This window comes from Panthera pardus, unplaced genomic scaffold (assembly GCF_024362965.1).
Source record: "Panthera pardus isolate Hobbes unplaced genomic scaffold, ASM2436296v1 HiC_scaffold_24, whole genome shotgun sequence".
Lineage (NCBI taxonomy): Eukaryota > Metazoa > Chordata > Mammalia > Carnivora > Felidae > Panthera > Panthera pardus.
Genome location: NW_026526810.1, coordinates 13,390,133 through 13,409,956, shown reverse-complemented (window position 1 = coordinate 13,409,956; position 19,824 = coordinate 13,390,133). Strand labels below are relative to the sequence as shown.

Genomic DNA, 19,824 nt, shown 5'->3' with positions numbered 1-19,824 from the left:
GGAGTCAGCCTTTTGAGATGGGACACTAGGTGTGGGCCTTCTGCTTGATATAGACTTCCATGCACGTCTCATCACCCCAAACACTGTCTCCCAAACACAAGGCCTTGCATTGAAAAATGGGGATCAGAGGAAAAATGGGCAGTCTCTTGTCAGTTGCCAGATGTTATCATATTCACAGCACCCTGTATTTAGGAATAAAGAGGCTGACCCAGTTATGGATGCAAGCTGGCAAGTGACCCTTTCTGATGGTGGAGGCACTCCAGGTTTTATCATTTCTTAGTCACAAGCAATACTGCATCATACCAAGGGATACTCTGTACATCATATTGGGGTGCAATCTGATCAAGGTGGTCTAGGCCATACCGAACAGAAAATAGCAAGATGAAGCTCTCACAGTTTTGGGAACTCCGTAGGTGCCTCTGTATCGAAACTGTGCCAACTTACACTAGTCCTTCTAGTTTCACTGCTAAGAACTGTAGAAAGCAGCACTTCGAAACAGCTGTTCCTTCGAACACAAACAGCATGGCCACAGGAAAAGTAAGCACGGCCTTGCTACAGAAAAGCTTTAGGTAATTCAGTATAGCCCCTGACCTCCCAGAAATAATGACCATTGGCCCAGCACGTACACAGGCAGCTGTGGAGGAGAATGGCTCTAAAAGGTAGCCCTGTGTTGTCTCCAAGGTAGATAAACAAATACCAATGGCTCGCATCCAGCAGCCATGGTCACATCGGGAGTCAAACTATACCCTTACTGAATGTGACTGGATACACTTCGATTTCTGCCCCACCCAGAAGCACATATTACCGTACCAGGAGCTAACTCATGATACGAATGAAGGTTCTAGCTAACAAACCATCTATTGATCCCCTACAATGTACACAGCACACTGTCTACAAGTTTCCTAGATCTATTCCTAAAAGATAATCCACTTTTTTAATTGAAAAAACTGTGAACTAGCACCCATTATCAAGCTTACATGTATCTTAGCACTTAAGATTGACTTGTAAAATTGATTTTTTAAAAATTCAGTGGAGATAAAAATCAATGCAACAAATGCCAAAATATAATCATTACTAAAGACACTTGTTCTAAAACAGCATTACACTGTGATCCTTAAAAATATCCTATTCGTAACTGATTTACAAGGAGGACAGCTTTTAATTTAACATAGTTTTTAGAAATGAGTCAACTTAAGTTCCTTACACAATTATAAAATATCACAATAAATCCAAGGATATAACAAAATTTATCTTTAAAATTACTTTCAGGTAAAATCAAAGCCTATGACCTTTATCAAAAGGTTTGCATTTCATTACTCACCAACTGACAGCCTTCTAGGGAGTTGACTAGCTGAGCATTCTGACAGGAGAGAATTGAACCAGCCAAATTCAGCATTACGCACACTGCAGAGAGCAGCATGAAAAAGGTTATCTGGAAACAAACCAAACAAAAAATTGATTATTCACTTGGAGAAGTTTGAAGGAAAAGTGATTTGGCTTTAAAAAAGCTTTCAGTTGATCAAAAAACTGTATGAATAACAGTTATATTTTTTAAAGGGCAGTATTATTTTTTAATTTGAATTACATTGTAAAATATCTTAGAGGCTAAACTTGAAAATACTATAAAACTACAAAATAGTTTTATACAGTCTAGAAAACAACAAGTTAGAAATTACTAAAGAAAACCAATGGAAGGAGTTTGTTTATTAGAAGGCCTTTAAATTTATTTCTTTTAACTTCTTTGTGGAAAACTTCCCACTGATGCAAAACCAGAGAAGACAGTTTAATCAAGTCCCACATACCTATCACCCAGACTCAACAACTAACCAAATGGTCTGTTGCATTTCATTTATACCCTCTCCACTCTAGATTACTTTGCAGTAAATATCAGACACTGTATGATTTCATCCTTAAATATGGCAGTGAATATTTCTAAAATAAGATTGGTTTTGAAAACATAACCAAAATAATGTCATCACCTCTAGAAAAATTAATCATTCATTAATATCAAATGTTCACAGTTCACGTTTCCTTAATTATCTTATTTTGAATCAGTTTACACAGGATACAAAGGAGTTCCATAAGTGAAACTAATTGTTCTAAATCTTAAGATATTTTTTTTCATTTATGGGTTTTCCCCTCCATTGTATTTTTTTCTTCCAAGAAAGTTATTGAAGAAACTAGTTTATTTGTCCCATAGAGTTTTCTACAGCCTAACTTTGCTGATTGTCTCCTCCTATTAGTTAAAATTTCCATATCCTCTGGATATCTTGTAATTTGGTGGTTACACACAGAGATTTGATAACATTCAGACTAATAGAAGGTAAATAATGTGTCTCTCTATGATGTTGGCAGCCATTCTTAATGATTGCTTAGATCATTAAATTGTTAGTGTTTCCAAAACGCTATGTATAATGCCATCATTTCTTCTTTCTTTATTCCCAGGGATCAGTATATAGAATACTTTTCTTCATCAATTGTTTTGTCACTCTAGAGTACAGTTCATATAGGAAAACCAGGATGCATGTTCAATTCTTTATTTTCCAGATTTCAAAATAATTAGTTGATATGGTGCTATATTTACTAAATAAACTTGGGCCTAAATATTCTTGCTGCACCTATATAAATAATCAGGCTAACTCTAATGAAACAAAACTTTCAACAAAATTTTTCTTGTAATCAAGAATAATCTTTAATATTAATATGATCAAGAGGGGAGAGAGTGTCACGAAAACTTGTTAAAGACTTTGAAATGGGAAAAAAATACTGGATATCCTGTCTAGTGCACTCTTTTGAGTTATTTGTGCCTTTCATTGTCTTTAAGCTATTTTACAACTCTAAATTACAGAATAAGACTAGTAATGTAAGTTATTTTTGATAATATAAATATAAATGAATTTCGTCTGGTAGAATGCAATGATCGCCATCCCATGGGTGCTGACCACTTTCACATCTATTTGTAAATTTATTTCAGCATTGCTGGTGGCCTATGTGTGCACATAGCTTGAATTATCCTCGGAACTGGTTGTTAATTTTACTGGTTCCCTCATTAAATAACGAGTCAAATATAATCTTTGATATATGTTTATTAAAAAAAATTAGTTCGGTCTTTAGCATCCTCCAAAGGTACTGTTTGTTTAGGGGTTGTGTGTGTTTGATTTGTTATGAACCCAAAACAAACAAATTTGATATATTTCATTCACTGGAGTCATTAACAAGATAGAGTCAATTCAAGTTGACACAATTCTAGTAGACTTTGAAAGTTTTCCTGCTTTCAAGAAAGCTATGACAAGATGTTCCAGAATCATCATACGTATCCCCTGCCCCAGACCTGGAATCAGCAATTTCTACAGTACGTCTTGGTTCCTTTCACTGAGAATGGTATTTAGATACCACACTCTTCATGCCAGAAGTATCCTTGCCACTTGGTCATAGTTTTAAATATTTTCAGTTGTTAGATACAATATATTATAAGATCATACTAATGTCTCTGATTCAAATTCAAAGCTACGGGGTTTTTTCTTAATTCTATCAATCTGATATCTCTATTTCCTTTCAGCCATGACAAAAACCTTATTTCTCATTACAATTATCCATCTGATTTAATCTCGTGATATCCATACAACAGTCTCAAAATAACAATGCTAATACTAGCACCAAAAACATGATTATTGAAAACAGTTTAAGATTTTTCTTTCTATCCTTAGAGTAGATTGTACCAAGAAAAAATAGTCAAATTATGGCGTGATAGAGTCACCATGGTTCCTTTATGTGTGGTTATGCTACTGACTGGGAACCCAGAATCATTGGTTTCATTTTTTATTGTTAGGGATTTTTTTTTTAAGTTTAGCTTTGTTTGGAATTGTATAAAAGGATTCCGAAGTCATATCCATAAAAGAAGTCTCAAAAAAGTCTAGTTTTTATTCTATCATCTCCATTATGTTCCCCCTCCTTTCTTCTATAGGTAACCATTTATTTTTAAATTTAATCCTTCCATTATTTGGTTTTTAGTAAATGTAAATAAATAATAGCATGCTATAAATATTTTCTCTATCTACTTTTTTTTTGACCCAGTACAGTGAAGAACACTTAATAGGCATACATAGAAATACTTATTCCTTCTTATAGTTGTTTAGTACTTCATTGCTCAGATATACCACAGTTTATTCAACCAGGTTCCTATTGATGGACATTTGAGTTGTTTTGGTCTTTTATTTTTTACTATAGTGTTGCAATAAACAGCCATATTCATACATCTTTTAAATGATTGCAGTATGACTTTGGGATATATTCTTAGAAGTAGGATTGTTGAATCAAAAGATAAATATTTAATTTTGCTAGACACTGCCAAATTCTCCAACACAGAAGTGGTACCATTTTTCATCCCTACCAGCAATATATAAAAGTGAAAAAGTCTTAATATTTTATTAGTACCTAAAAAGTTTTGGCTAAATTAAATATAGAAAAAAATCATTATTGCCATTCATTACCCATAAATGTAGTGCATTTCCACCAAATGTAGCAAAATTTATTTTTCCTTAAAAAATTTTTTTTTTAATGTTTATTTATTTTTGATAGACAGAACACAAGGTGGGAGGAGGAGAGGAGAGAGAGGAAGACACAGAATCTGAAGCAGGCTCCAGGCTCTGACCTGTCAGCACAGAGCCTGACACGGGGCTTGAACTCACAAGTCATGAGATCATGACCTGAGCCGAAGTCAGTCGCCGAACCGACTGAGCCATCCAGGCACCCCTATTTTTCGTTTAAAATACATATACAGGATAGAAAAAAAAAGAGGATGTTTTGTTAATTTAGGAAATATTTCAAGTTCATGTTAATAATATTTCTGCAATGATTCTAGTAGCTATGGATTCTTACAGCATCCCCTGGGAAGGTTTAACTTCACAGAATGGGCAGCATTAATTTTCTATATTAGATGTCACAACAGTACCATAATATCATTCAAATCATTTATAGATAAACTGGCCTGAAAAGTTTCAAAATTGAGCTCAAAAATTATTATTGAAAACATTGGGACAGCAATCTACACAGAAGCCAAGAAAAGAGGCTATTTTGAGACACAGGAAGTGCTCAACTATATAGATGATGCTAGGAAGTAAAAAAAAAAAAAAAACAAAAAAAAAAAACAAGATTTTTTTTCATGTTTACTCTTTTAAAAAATGGCAGTAAAACACATACAAAAAAAAATTTACCCTGCTTTAATTATTTATTTTATTGTGATTAAGTGTACAAAACATGAAATGTACCATTTTAATGATTTTTTGGCATACAGTTCAGTGGCATTAAGTTCATATCGTTGTGCAGCCATCACCACCGTCCATCTCCAGATCTTTTTCATCTTCCCAGACTGAAACTCCATAGTTGTTAAACAATAACTCTTCATTCACTCTTCCTCTCAGAACCTGGCAACCATTGTTTTGCATTCTATCTTTATGAATGTGACCACTCTAGGGATCTCATATAAGTGGGATCATACAGAATTTTTTCTTTTGTGTTTGCTTATTTCACTTAGCATAACGTCTTCAAGTTTCATCCACATGGTAGCACATGTCAGAATTTCCTTTTTTTTTTTTAATGTTTATTTATTTTTGAAAGAGAGAGAGCAGAGCACCTGCCCATGAGTAGGGGAGGGGCAGAGAGAGAGGGAGACAAGATCTGAAGCAGGTTTCATGCTGACGGCAGAGAGCCTGATGCAGGGCTCGAGCTCACAAATGGTGAGATCATGATGAGCTGCAATCAGTCACTCAACCAACTGAGCCACCCAGGCACCCCTCCTTCTATTTTTAAGGCTGAGCAACATTGTATTCTGTGCATATACCACAGTTCCTTTACCTTTTCATCTGCCATAGGACAATTGGGTTATTTCCACTTTTGGCTATTGTAAATGATGCTACTATAAATATAGGTGTACAAATATCTGTTCAAGTGACTGCTTTCAGTTCTTTTGGATATATACCCAGATGTGGAAGTGCTAGATCATATATGGTAATTATATGTTTAATTTTTTGGGAGAACACCATACTGTTTTCCAGAATAGCTACAACCATTTTACATTCCAATGCACAATGTGCAAAGGTTCTGCTTTTCCCCCACATTCTCATCAACACTTGTATTTTCTGTTTTTTTAATAAAAGTCATTCAAATAGATGTGAAATGGTATCTTATGTGGTTTGGTTTACATCTTCCTAATTGATTAGTGATATTGAGCATCTTTTCAGGTGCTTGTCATTTGCATATCTTCTTTGGAAGTCTTTGGAGGTATACATTCAGGTCCTTTGTCCATTGTTGCAACTGGGTTACTGGGTGATTTATGTGGGGTTATTGAATTGTGAGAGTTCTTTATATATTCTGAATACTAATTTTATACATTTTAGATATTAATCCTCTATCATATATGTGATTTTCAAAAATTTTCTCTCATTCTGAGGGCTTTTTCAGTCTGTTGATTTTCCTTTGATGCACAAACGTTTTAAATTTTGATAAAGTCCCATTTATTTATTTTTGCTTTGTTGCTTGCCATATCCAAAAAATCATTGCCAAATCCAATGTCATAAAGATTTCTATGTTTTATTCTAAGAGTTATATATTATTAGTGCTTATGTTTGGGTCTCTAATCCACTGTAAGCTATTTTTTATATACAGTGTAAGGTAAGGATCCAACTTCATTCTTTTCTATGTGGATATACAGTTTTCTGACACCATTTGTTGCAAAGGCTGTCTTTTTCCCATTGAATGGTCTTGGCACCCTTGTCCAAAATCATTTGACCATATATGTGAGGGTTTATTTCTTGGCTTTGTATTCTATTCCATTGGTCTACATGTCTGTCATTAATGACAGTACCATGCAGTTTTGATTAACATTGCTTCAAAAGCTTTGAAATCAAGAAGGGTGAATCCTCCACCTTTGCTCTTTTTAAGGATGTTTTGGTTATTGGGGGGATTGCTTAAGATTCCATATGAATATTAGGATGAGTTTTTCTATTTCTGAAAAACATGTTGGGATTTTGATATGGGTGACATAGGATCCACAGATTACTTCTGGCACCACTGACATCTCAAAATATTTAGTCTTCTAATCCATGAACATGGGATGTCTTTCCATGTATTTATGTATCCCTTAATTTCTTTCAACAATAAATTTATCATCTTTAGTCTGCAGTCTTCCATGCACTTGGTTAAAGTACTTTTTTGTGTGTTATTGTAAATGAAATTGTTATTCTAACTCCCCTTTTAGATTGTTAACTGTTGTATAAAATTGCAACCAATTGCTGCACTTTGATTTTGCATCCTGCAACTGTGCTGAATTCATTTATTCAAAGAGTTTTTTAGTGGAACCTTTACAATTCTACATATAAGATACATCTACGTCTGTAACAGAGATGATTTTACTTATTCCTTCTCAGTGTGAATATATTTTATTTCATTTTCTTGCCTAACTGGCTAGAATTTCCAATACTGTGCTCAATCATAGTGGTGAATGTGGTCATCCTTGTCTTATTACTGATCTTGGAAAGCTTTCAGTGTTTCACCATTAAGTGTGAGGTCACCTGTGGGTGTTTTTTTTTTTTTTTATACTGGCTTTATTATGCTAAAAAGGTTTTCTTCTATTTCTAGTTTTTTAAGTGTTTTTATAGTGAAAGGTTGTTGAATTTTCAAATGTTTTTTCTCTATCAACTAAGATAATCAATCTTTGTTTTTTGTTTAACTTTTTTCACATTTTTTTAATGTTTATTTTTGAGACAGAGAGAGAGAGAGTGTGAATGAGGGAGGGCCAGAGAGAGAGAGGGAGACACAGAATCTGAAGCAGGCTCCAGGCTCTGAGCTGTCAGCACAGAGCCCGACGCAGGATTCAAACTCACAAAATGCGAGATCATGACCTGAGCCAAAGTTGGACGCTTAACTGACTGAGCTACCCAGGCGTCCCCAAGCTTTGTTTTTCTTCAAATCATTCTGTTAATGTGGCATATTACACTGCTTTTCATGTGTTTAATCATCCTTGCATTTTAGGAATAAATCCCACTTGGCCATGGTGAAAAAAATAAGATTTTAATCATTTTTATGTAAGTAAAGTAATGACATTTATTTTGAAACTGTATACCTTGACTCCACTCTGGGGTTCTATCTTTTCCAGTACCCTTCTGGGCCACATGGACTATAGGCATTGGCTCACAAAAGGTGGGGATCTAAGGGTTATTTTAAGCCTCAAATAGTCACCAACTTTTGCAAATTCAGGCCAGGGTTTCTTTGACAGGTCAAATATCTAAATACAATTTGATTTTATTTGGTGCCGTGTGTCAATAGCCATACCTGTATACTTCTTTTCTAGGCATTAGGCATACATTTTAGATTTGCATGCATGTGTGTGTGTGTGTGTGTGTGTGTGTATAATGTATTGCTATATATATTTTTGATATATATATCAAAATATATGAAATGTTATTTGATACACACACATATATATGTATATATATATATATATATATATGTATGTGTATGTATATATATACATTCCCATCATGTTCCTCTTTCTCTACTTGATTGTGTACTTCCGGTCTTCATGCTTTTGGTGGACAGACCACATTTAAATTATTTTCTCTCATCTTGTTCTTTTTAAAATATTGGACATCCAACTCATAGTTAAGCCTTTATCCTAAACCACTTTAATACATTCCCATATTTTGACAATGGGAATGACAACTATACCATGTATTTGATCTTTGCCTCAAGAATGTGGCTTAATTCACCGTTGTCTCTCATTTTTATTTTTTATTGGTTGGGGATTCAGAAGCACTTGCATATCTATACACTTCTGGATTCTCTCTATTCTATTTATCACTGAATACATACCAACCAAGTGTTTTCCAATTTCATCTCTTTCCTGACAGTTTTTCTAGATGCAGTCACAGGCACCAACGTTCACACTTCCAGGGTTCTGTTCTCTAATTTTAGAGGTATATGTTCATTCCAGGGTTCTCTTCTTTAATTTTAGAGTTATATGTTCATTAGGTGCATGGCCTGCTTCTTCAAGTTGCCACAAAAGTCACTTTTATCAAATGCTTTTCCATTATATAACATGTATGGTCATTTTCCAATCTCCTGTGTATCAGGGTGGGATTTCTGGATCAATTTCTGGATCAATCAGGATAGGATAGGTTAAAAATAACTCTAAAATCTCAGTGGCCTAACACAACAGAAGTGTATTTTTTGCTCGCATTATATGGCCAAAACAGGTCAAGTAGGTTTTGCCCCAAATTCACCCAGGCACTCAAGTCAGTGAAGGCTTCAGTTCAGTGATGCTCCTACAATCATTTCAGCTATAGCTTAAAGTTCTTGCCTGGAGGTGTCACACGCAAGATCTGTTCACATTTCAGTGGCCAAAGAAGCCACATGGCCACACTCAACATCCAATGGGATGAAGAAATACAGTCCTACCAAATGCCCTGAAAGGAAATAACTTATTTGTGAACATCCCCAATAACCACAACATCCGTATATTGTTCTTATACTGTAAATCCCCTCTGTTACTTTATCTAAGAACATGATGTATGGTTCTTATTTTTGTCTCCCTCCCAGACCTATTGTACAATTATATACATAATTGTCTGTTCAACATTCTACCTGTGTACCTCAGAGGCTCCTCATACTCACTTAGCATAGAAAATCAAACCCAGGAAGATCTTCCTGAAATGCTGTTCAACTATTAGCATCACCATCCTCCTTAATTTCCCACATTAGAGCCATGAGACATTTTCCACTCACCCTCCCTTACTCTGACCACATCTAATAAATTAGCAAGTCCTACTAATTCTACATAAGAAATTTCTCTCCACCCCTACTGGTGCCACTCTATAATTTCAATGATCACCATCTTCTCCATGGATGGCTTTTCTTTGTTCTTCCTGCCTCCAGTCTTGACTTCCTTGAGTCTGGGACTGGCATTATCTTACTAAAATATAAACGGATTATCAAGAGCAGGGATGTATTTTATTTACTGGTTAGCCCAAGAGCCCAGCTAGGCATTTAATATATATTTGTTGGATAAGTGAATGAATGAATGAATGAATGAATGACATCACTCCTCTGCTTAAAACTCTTCAGTAGCATCTCCTTGCCTTAATAAAACTCCTTGGCTTGGATTTCCAAAACTTGACAAACCTTATAAATGGCTGACCTGGCCTTTGCCTATTTCCTCAGCCTGTCTCCAGCTGTCCCTGCCACATTCTCTACCATCTAGCCATAGTGAGGGTCTTTTAATTCCAGGAATTCTTTAAGTTTCTGTTCATGTTATTTTCTTTTCCCAAAACATGCTGCTTTACCCTTTTGGTTCCTTCACTTGATTCTTACTCATCCCTCAGCCATCATATGATATTGACCTCTTCTGAGAAGCCTTCATTGATCCCTGTAGATGAGGCTGGATTTACAGAAGCAGAGATCGTGTGTATCCTGCCCACAACTGCATTCTCAGTGACTGATACACAGGAGGTGTTGAAAAATATTTACTGAATAAGTACAAGAAAGGTTACGGTGAGGAAATACATAAGCAGCTCTTGCACAATGATCAAAATGAAAACAAGTATCTGCAAGAAGTAAGGAGGAGAAAACAATGTCACTGAGGATCAGCTTGACAGTTCATCAAACACTTATTGCATAAATGGCAAGCAGAGAACAAGATTACTAAATGTCAGCTGTTATTAATATGACTACGCAAGTAAGGACTAATGGACCATTCATTCATTAACTGATTCAGCATATTTTGAGCCTCCACCGGGGGCCAGAAGCTGTAAAAAGTGGTGTGGATGCCAAAATGGATAGATGCACATTCTCCTCTCTAGTCAAGATCCAATTAAATCACCCAGACTCTGCCCACAATCTGGAATTTTTTAGGGAATGTCTTTGACCTGGGAAAGGTTCTTTGTCTTTACCTTTACATCTTCAAAGATCAGTACTACTGCAGTGGCTCTCCTAGACCCAATTCCAAGCATTAGTACAGAACCAAATTAGTTTTTAAAAAAAATTTTTTTTAACATTTATTTATTTTTGAGACAGAGAGAGACAGAGCATGAATGGGGGAGGGTCAGAGAGAAGGAGACACAGCATCTGAAACAGGCTCAGGGCTCTGAGCTGTCAGTCAGCACAGGGGCCCGATGCGGGGCTCGAACTCACGGACGGCGAGATCGTGACCTGAGCCTAAGTCGGCGCTCAACCGACTGAGCCACCCAGGCGCCCCCCCAAATTAGTTTTTAAACATGGATATCAAGATATAATTCTAGTCCATATAAAACTCTTCTACTTAGATTTTCAAAACTTTCAGTCCAATCTCAAGCAAGCAATGAACACACATTTTCGTGACCACAGAGCTATGGATACTTTGTGGCAGAATAATTTAAAATTCCACGAACTTTGGCCCTAGAATAGGAAAACAATTTTGAATATCTGAGACCAAGACAGAAAAATTAAGTTGTTAACAGGGATCTGAGTATTCAGGCAGATTATTGATCTAACAATGAAAATTTTTTTGAAACTATAAGAGCTAATTAGTCCTTTAAAGCATAACTTATGAAACAAAATGCATCACGTATTAGTAAACGAGATAGGTGAGTGGGTCTGAGTATGTAATGGGCTAAATGCAAATGCAGGGCAGCACATGGGGAAAAATCCAACAAATGATGGCTACAGTTGTCATAAACTCAGTAATTTCTCTTAAGAATTACAGCCCAGTAATTAGGAATCAGTGCTACCTCCACAAAGCCCATAACATGGCTGATTACTTTAACTATAACATCTCCTATATAAGGGCAAGAAACAATGACACATTTGTTACTTTAAAAAAAATGGCTAAAATGAGAATCTAATTTGCCAAATAAGGAAAATGCATTTTTAAGTTTTATAGGGTACTTGTGTAAGCTTGCTATTTCCCAGTGAGAAAACAAGAAAAGCTCACAAGTGTACAAAATGAAGTAACTACCATGAAAAATGATTTGCCAATGAAGTCACTGTGCTGTTCTGTTACCCTAAAAGACCATCTTTTTCCTTTAAATTTCACTTCCAATTCATCTTTAGATATCAGCTGTGTCATTACAGTAACTCTATAGAAGTTTCTGTCATTTCTTCATATGGTATAACACTTAAACTTTTTCAAATCTGCTTCCTCCCATATAAATCAGAACAAAGAAAACAAATGTGTATGGAAGCCCACTGTATTCCCCCTGACTACCCTTAGGACTTGTCAATTTATAACCAGAGAACATGATTTTGACATTCAGGAACTCTGGAGTATCCCGAGGCTGGATAAACTACAATGGAGCCACAAGATGGCCAATTCAATACATGTTCTGTTCACTAAATGGAAAGGAAATAATTAAAAATCCTATTTTTCTCATCACATATTCATAATAATAGGATCCTTAGAACACTTGACAATTCTCTATATAGTTATGGAATAAATGAAAATGTTTTATTTACATGCTAAAAGTAAAGCCATGTGCTGACATAAACCAAGAATTTATGTTCTTTCAAAAACACTAAAATTGGGGCACCTGAGTGGCTCGGTTGGTTAAGCATCTGACCCTTGGTTTCAGCTCAGGTCATGATCTCACGGTTTGTGAGTTCAAGCCCCCATGTCGGGCTCTGCACTCACAGTGTGGAGCCTGCTTGGGATTCTCTACCTCTCTCTCTGCCTCTCCCACACTCATGCTCATGCACGCATTCTCTCTCTCTCTCTCTCTCTCTCAAAAATAAATCAACATAAAAAACCCTTACTAGAATTCATATGAAATCTCAATGGACCCCAGATAACCAAAACTCCTGGCAAAACTGGCTTTGGGCACGGGGGTGGGGTGCGGGGAGAAAAGAAGAGTGAAAGCAAAAATAATTCTGAGAATGCAAAAGTGGATATTAAGAGAAGATGTAATAAAATTATTTTTAAATGAAAGGAAAATACTAAGAACTCTATATTAATACATCAGAAAACTGATGAAAACACTTTCTAGAAAATACAAGTGACCAGAAGTAATTTGAAGAGAAAACTTCAACATCCTATTAATGAAATAAAAGCAGTAGTTAAAAATCTACCCAGCAAAAACACCAGGCCCAGAGAATTTTACAGGTGGATTTCTTCAAAACCTTAAAAAACATGAAATCCTTATATAATATGGCAAAAGAAAAGCAGCCCAACTCATTTATGAGAACAGAATAATATTTCCTATTTCCTGGGCAATTCAGTGCTAAAGCCATGAAGCGTAACAGAGCAAGATACATATATGGGAGGAGAAAGGCAAAAGCCCCAGGAGGGAGCCAGAGCTCAAACATTGTGAGGAGGGTGCATACCCAGAAGGGTAGTTCCTGCAGGATGTCAGCTCAGCACTGGGGGGCAAAGGGCATCCCCATGTGGGAGGGTATGGCAGCCACAACAGGAGACTTGTTATTTATAGGGGGATTGATCAAATAAGCATTATGAGAACAACAGGATCTAAGTTGCTCATCGTTGGAGAAGATAAATACAAAGACAGAAAGGGGAAAAGCTAGAATAAACACTGTGGTGTTAGAGTAGAAATGATATTATTAATGTGATCCCACAGTTTTCAGTAGATAGTGGACAGATCCAGAAAGTTAGGAAGTCTCAGAATGATGGGGGTGGGCTGAAGACATAAGCCAGCTGAAAAAGGTTATTACTGGCCAAATCAGGGATGATTTGTGTATCAAATAAGATTATCACCCATGAGTCTACACAGATACAGATAAACATAGACAACGAATAAACTGAAAATTTGGTGAGGAATACAATTTTACAAAGTCTCAAAGTATCTCCACACAACTTACTGATTTATTATAGAGAGAAACAAAACAATTTCACAGTAGAGAGGAATGATGAAAAAACAACAAACAAAACAGAAACAAAAACCCCAAAAAACAAAATCTCTTCAACCAAAGTGATCAAGATTATAATAGGACAAATTGATATTTTGTGCCACTGATAGGATCCGAAAAGAAAAACACTGCCATCACTTCTGTGGTATTCCTGCCAAAGATGCAGAACTCGAATCTGATCACAAAGCAATAGCAGACAAACCCTAACTGCAGATGTTCCACAAAATAACGGCCTGGAGTCTTCAAGTGTCAAGATCATGGAAGTCAAGGAAGGATTAAGGAACTGTTTGCAAATTGAAAGAGACTAAAGAAACATGATAACTAATGCATTCAAATAGTTGGGGGGGGGGGGGGTGGAATTCCTTGCACTGTACTTGCAACTTTTCTGTAAGTATGGGCATTAAAAAATTAAAATAAGTGTAATCTCAAAGCCAATAACGACAATAAAATATGGGGAAATTACAGGCTAATTCCCCTTACGACCAAAGACATAAAATTTAGAAATTTTTAGCAAATAAAAAGCTATCTTTTATATGTATCACTCACAAGAAGATTTGCCAGATGGTCAGATATCAGAAAAACCTATCAGTGTTGTTACACTAAACTGTATCAAAAAGTATACTGAACTTAGTAAAAATAAAAATTTAATCACATTAGCAGATTAATAAAGAGCATGATACAAATTTAAAAAGCTATGCATAAGTTTTTTAAACATCTTTAGGCAAGCTAGAAAGGGGGAATATAAAAACACAATTAAAGATATTTGTTGGGGAAAAAATTAAAAGCAAACCTAGTTAATGTACAACTTTAAATATGATTCCCTTTAAAATCAGGAACAAGGAATCAGGAACATTCTTGAAGTCTACGTTGCCACTTCTTTTCAAAAACATATTGCAGTTCCATGGGGCATCTGGGTGGTTCAATCGGTTAAACATCCAACTTCCTTCCGCTCAGGTTGATCTCACCGTCCTGAAGTTCAAGCCCTGCTTCGGGCTTTGTGCTTACAGCTCAGAGCCTGGAGCCTGCTTCAGATTCTGTGTCTCCCTCTCTCTGCCCCTCCCCCCACTTGCACTGTCTCTCTAAAATAAAATGAAAACATTAAAAATTTTTTAAAAAACATATTGTAGTTCCAGCCAGTGCAAAAAAGACTAAAATAAAAGGTATAAGAAGTGGAAAAGGAGAAAAAAAACCCTTCTTATGATGCTATAGAATTATAATAGCATGGCATTGGCAAAGAGATAGCAAATAAATCAATTTGGTCCTAGACATAAATTTATTTATATGAGTTATGGCTTTATAATAAGAGAGCATGTTATAAATCAGTGTGGAAAGGATAAACTATGAGAAATTGATGCTAGGCAATCTGTATAGGAAAAAATATGAAAACTATATCCATACCTCAAATCATGATACAAAAAAAAGATTAAAAACATAAATGTAAGGTGACTGGGTGACTCTGTTGAGCCTCTGACTCCTGATTTCAGCCCAGGTCAGGATCTCACAGTTCATGAAATCAAGCCCCACAAAGGGCTCTGCACTGACACCACAGAGCCTGCTTACGATTCTCTCTCCTCTCTGCCCCTTCCTGACTCAGTGCGTGCACTCTATCTCTCGCTCAAAATAAATAAACTTTAAAAAAAATGTGTATGTAAGTCAAAAATTTTAACACTTAGTAATTTTAACACTTATCAGGATTAGGGAGACTTTTTTTTAAAGCACTACACTGATGATTTCGACACATTAAAATGAAATCATCTGTATGACAAAAGAAAAAATGAAACATGACACGCTATTTGCACGATATGACAATGGAGTAATATACACAGAACATATAAAGAAATCTTACAAATCATTAAAAAACAGGTCTAACAGATAAAAAAACAAAATAATATGGCAAAAAAACCCCAAACAAAAGATACTTAACGTCACTAGTAAATAAGAGGTGCAAGTTAATACTACAATAAACTATCACTACATACCCACTGTACGGCTGGAAGGGACAAATTTTCATATGAAGTAGGAGGGTGGGTCAGTGAAAAAGAACTATAAAATGTTAGTGGATTGTAACTTAATACAAGTTCAAGAGCAATTTGGCAATGCCCCATGATTGCTCAATTTATTTCTGGCTAGAGAAACTCACATGTATAAGGAAGCACTATATACTGCAGGCAAATAGCAAAAAATTGGAAAGAACTGGTCTAACCATTAGGAAATGAATAAACAAACTGTTACTTTTTTTCCACATGAAAGAACAACTAAAATGAATAAATCAGATCTTTGTATCTAAATGTCAAAAACAGGGTAAGTTGTAACACCAAGTTGCAAAAGGGTACAGTATGATACCCCATATAGAAGTCATCAAAGCTTACAAAATACTACTATATATTGTTCATGTATATACACATACATGGTAAAAGTGTTAAATCATACAATGGAATGATACCCACAAACTTTAGACACCTCCGGGAAGGGTAGAACCTCTAAGGGCTTGATCTGGTCTGTAATGTTTTATATTTTACAATGGGGGTGTCTGGCTGACTCAGTTGGAAGCATTCAACTCTTGATCCCATGATCGAGAGTTTGAGCCCCATGTTGGCTGTAGAGATTGCTTAAAAGAAATAAATAAATAAAAACTTTAAAAAATAAAACCTGAAACAAAACGGTAACTCATTAAAGGTAAATGGCTAACATCTCTATAGAAAAGTGTTGGGAGAAGATATCTGCCTCAGACATAACTGACAGTGGGTGCTGGGTAATGATAATTTTCACATACGGAGGAAAATGCCAGTGTTAAAACACTCCAGAGAGGAAAGCAGTCAGTGAGGTGAGGGACCAGTAAGCAGGATGCTTAGTCGCAAGGTAATTTATACACTGAAATAAAATGCAAACCAAGGAGAAATGCCTTCAAGCACCAGTTATATTCTAATTGATGAAATAAATGCAAATTCCAATTCAACAGAATGAAAACAAAAAACAAAAAAACAATCAGCCTATCACATTCTGTCATACCACTACAAACCCACCATAGACGCTTCTAGATGGCAGTTAGTCCAGTGTTGATCAAATCCACATTTTTTTGAACTGAAGTACTTATCTCATTTTGGGGTTAATTTGTAGTCCCTTCCCCCCAAACAATTAAATTTACTCACTCACTGAATAATTATTTGTTGAATCTCTGAATATAAACAACATTTTGCCAGAAGCTATGGAGGAATGAGAGGAGACTGAGCTCTTTTCTTCAGATTCATTTAATACATATAACAAACTATAATATAGTTACTGTTTTTCTGATCTTACAGATAAATTGAGATTTAGAAAACTTAAAATCGACCCTAAGTCACCATGCTGACATAGTATGAGCCAGAATTCAAATTCCATTTGTCAGACAACCTCAAAACCCATATCCTTTCCACTAAAAAATTAGCTCTCAAGCCCAGGGGAGATCTTAGGTCTAACTGTCCTGTTTTACTTTATGTGGGCTATACTCACAATATACCATGAGTTATGTTTTCCCATGAAACCACACAATAGAATCAGGCTAGAAGAATATTGTCGTAACTTTTGAACCAGAACTCCTATTCTATGATTTAGAAGATAATGAAAGAAAACCTGAAAAAAAAATTTAACTGCTCCAAACCAAGAAGATTAAAATATTAGGTGCCTGGGTGGTTCAGTCAGGTTAAGCCTCTGACTCCTGGTTTCGGGTCAGGTCATGATCTCAAGGTTCATGAGTTCGAGCCCTGCCCTGGTCAGGCTCTGCGCTGACAGTGCAGAGACTAATTGGGATTTCCTCTCTCTCTCTCTCTCTCTCTCTGCCTCACCCCTGCTCTCTCTCAAAATAAATAAATAAACAACAAAAAATAAATTTAAAAAATTAAGGAACAAAGTTAACAACTAAAATCCTCCACACCGGGCATTGTGCCAAGAACTTGACATACACTTCCAATATCAAATTACCACATTACCACACATAACATGGGCATCGTGAGCTCGTTTTACAGGTGACGAAACATCTGTATATAAGTAACATGCTCATATAGCTAGTTATGTGAAACCAGTATCTAAACCCAGGTAGTCAGATTCCCAAGTATGGTTAATCACTAACAGTTTTATCAACTTTTTTATATCCAGTAGGAAATGTATTTTAGATTGTGATGCAATATGCACATACACACACAAAAGTAAAGCAACTTCTACAAAACGCTTTTACCTTAATAATCTGTAGCAAGAAAAAAACCTGTTTTTAAGATGCTGGTTTTGAGTCAAGAAATTAATCTCATGAATCACGATTGAAAAATGCACAGTGCTTAACTGCTTCAAAGATACTGTATTTATTACAACTATAGCAGGAAAAAAAAAAAACTTAAATGGAACTAAATGGTTGGCCAGAGGTGAGAATTATGAATATAAAAAATTATTATTCGGAGAAAATACAATATGCACATTGCTTAGATGATGCGTAATGCTTATATACATAGAAAATATATAAATATATAATAGCTGTCTTAAGGTAAAAAAAAGTATAAGCAATTACATTTTTATTTTTAATTTATAAAGGCTTTTATTTTAACTTACAAACTGGGTAGTTAAGACACCAGATAGTAGTCACTTTGCTTTTACTTTCTTGGCGCCAAAGCAATTGACCAATGTGTTCTTTCTTAAACACCTGTTCCAGATCATGGTGCAAAGTTTTCCAATTACTTGCATAAAGCTAGCAAAATTTTTATGCCAAAATACACAGACAATAACACAAGTTAAAACAAAAAATCCTCTCCTAATATTTTTGTAAGTGAAAAGCTGGAACCAAATAACTTACAATATTAAAAGAGAACAGAAGTTTGCAAACACATCCTAAAGCCACACACATTTGAGTGTTACAGAAATATGCTCCCTCCCACCCCCCTACCCCATCACCCAGTGCCTTTGACACCTCCTCTGGAGCTCAAATCTCTCTCTCTCTGACTTCAAGAGGAGGGAGTGGGGCCACCTGTCTCAGGTCTGGCCCTGGCCTCCTCATCTGCCAAAGCCTCACAGTACTGTGCTGGCCAGTCCTTGGGATCTTGATTATGGACTTTGGCCACAAACTTAAGAACTTTCATCTTGCTGGTTTCCAGGTTGGTTCGGGGACCCCACTGGAATTCATAGTCTACAGGATCAGTGTGGGGTATCCGCCGGTACTCCAGGTAACGCTGTCGCACAAATTCTTCGGTAATAAGTTTCTTTGGGTCCCCAAAAACTAAATGCTTCTTTGTGGGGTACACCCCCAAGCGACGCAGGAAGTCCCAGACCTCCGTTTCCTTGATGGTATTGCCCTTCATAAAGATGAGACCTAAAACAATCATCAGGAGGCCGGTGGTGGGCGTGCCCTGATCGCCTCTCACCTCAGCATCCTCCTCCACCGGTTCCAGAGTGTTGATCAGGATGTACGTATTGCTTTTGGGTTCCAGTTCCACCAGCTTGTACCCGAAGACATACTCGAGGCGCTCGGCAGCCAGTTTAAGGAGGTCAGGGAAGATGTCCTTATAGTCCCCGATGACGTGCTTCAGTATGTCAGTGCGCTTGATCGGGATCTTCTTCTGGTCCTTAATCAGCAAGAACTGCACCAGCTCGGCCACCTTCAGCTCCAGCTGCTGCTGGGACCTGGGCCCCACCTCGGGGGAGGCCTCGGCCCGGCGGCCGCCCTGCGACGACGTGCCCCGGGCCTCCTGGGAGCCTCCCGCCCCGCGGGAGGTGCTCGGGGCCTCCTCCGCGGCGCCGCGGCCCCAGTCCCTCTCCCTCTCGGCCTGGGTGTTAGGGCGGCCCCGGTTCCTCGGTTTCTGCAACATGTCCCCAGCGGCGGGAGCCGTAACGGGCGGCGGCAGAGGCGGCGGCGAGACAGCAGCACGCAGCGGGAATTGTGGGTCGGCGTACGGCACGTCTGGGCGACCTTGGGCGGGG

The 19,824-nt window shown here is 36.8% G+C and overlaps 2 protein-coding genes across 5 annotated transcripts in view; both read right to left on the bottom strand.

Moving 5' to 3' along the window:
- ENTREP2 (endosomal transmembrane epsin interactor 2) overlaps positions 1 to 19,824 on the bottom strand; it is a 456,009-nt gene that overhangs the window by 135,184 nt on the left and 301,001 nt on the right. For all 4 annotated transcript variants that reach the window (XM_019460056.2, XM_019460059.2, XM_019460057.2 and 1 more), the window contains exon 3: positions 1,322 to 1,432. In XM_019460056.2, the coding sequence (XP_019315601.1) occupies positions 1,322 to 1,432 (111 nt within the window). The remainder of the gene's footprint in view (positions 1 to 1,321; positions 1,433 to 19,824) is intronic.
- On the bottom strand, positions 17,118 to 19,820 carry NSMCE3 (NSE3 homolog, SMC5-SMC6 complex component). Its single transcript, XM_019460060.2, has one exon. It carries the CDS (start codon positions 19,710 to 19,712, stop codon positions 18,852 to 18,854), a length of 861 nt encoding a protein of 286 aa, XP_019315605.2. The 5' UTR covers positions 19,713 to 19,820; the 3' UTR covers positions 17,118 to 18,851.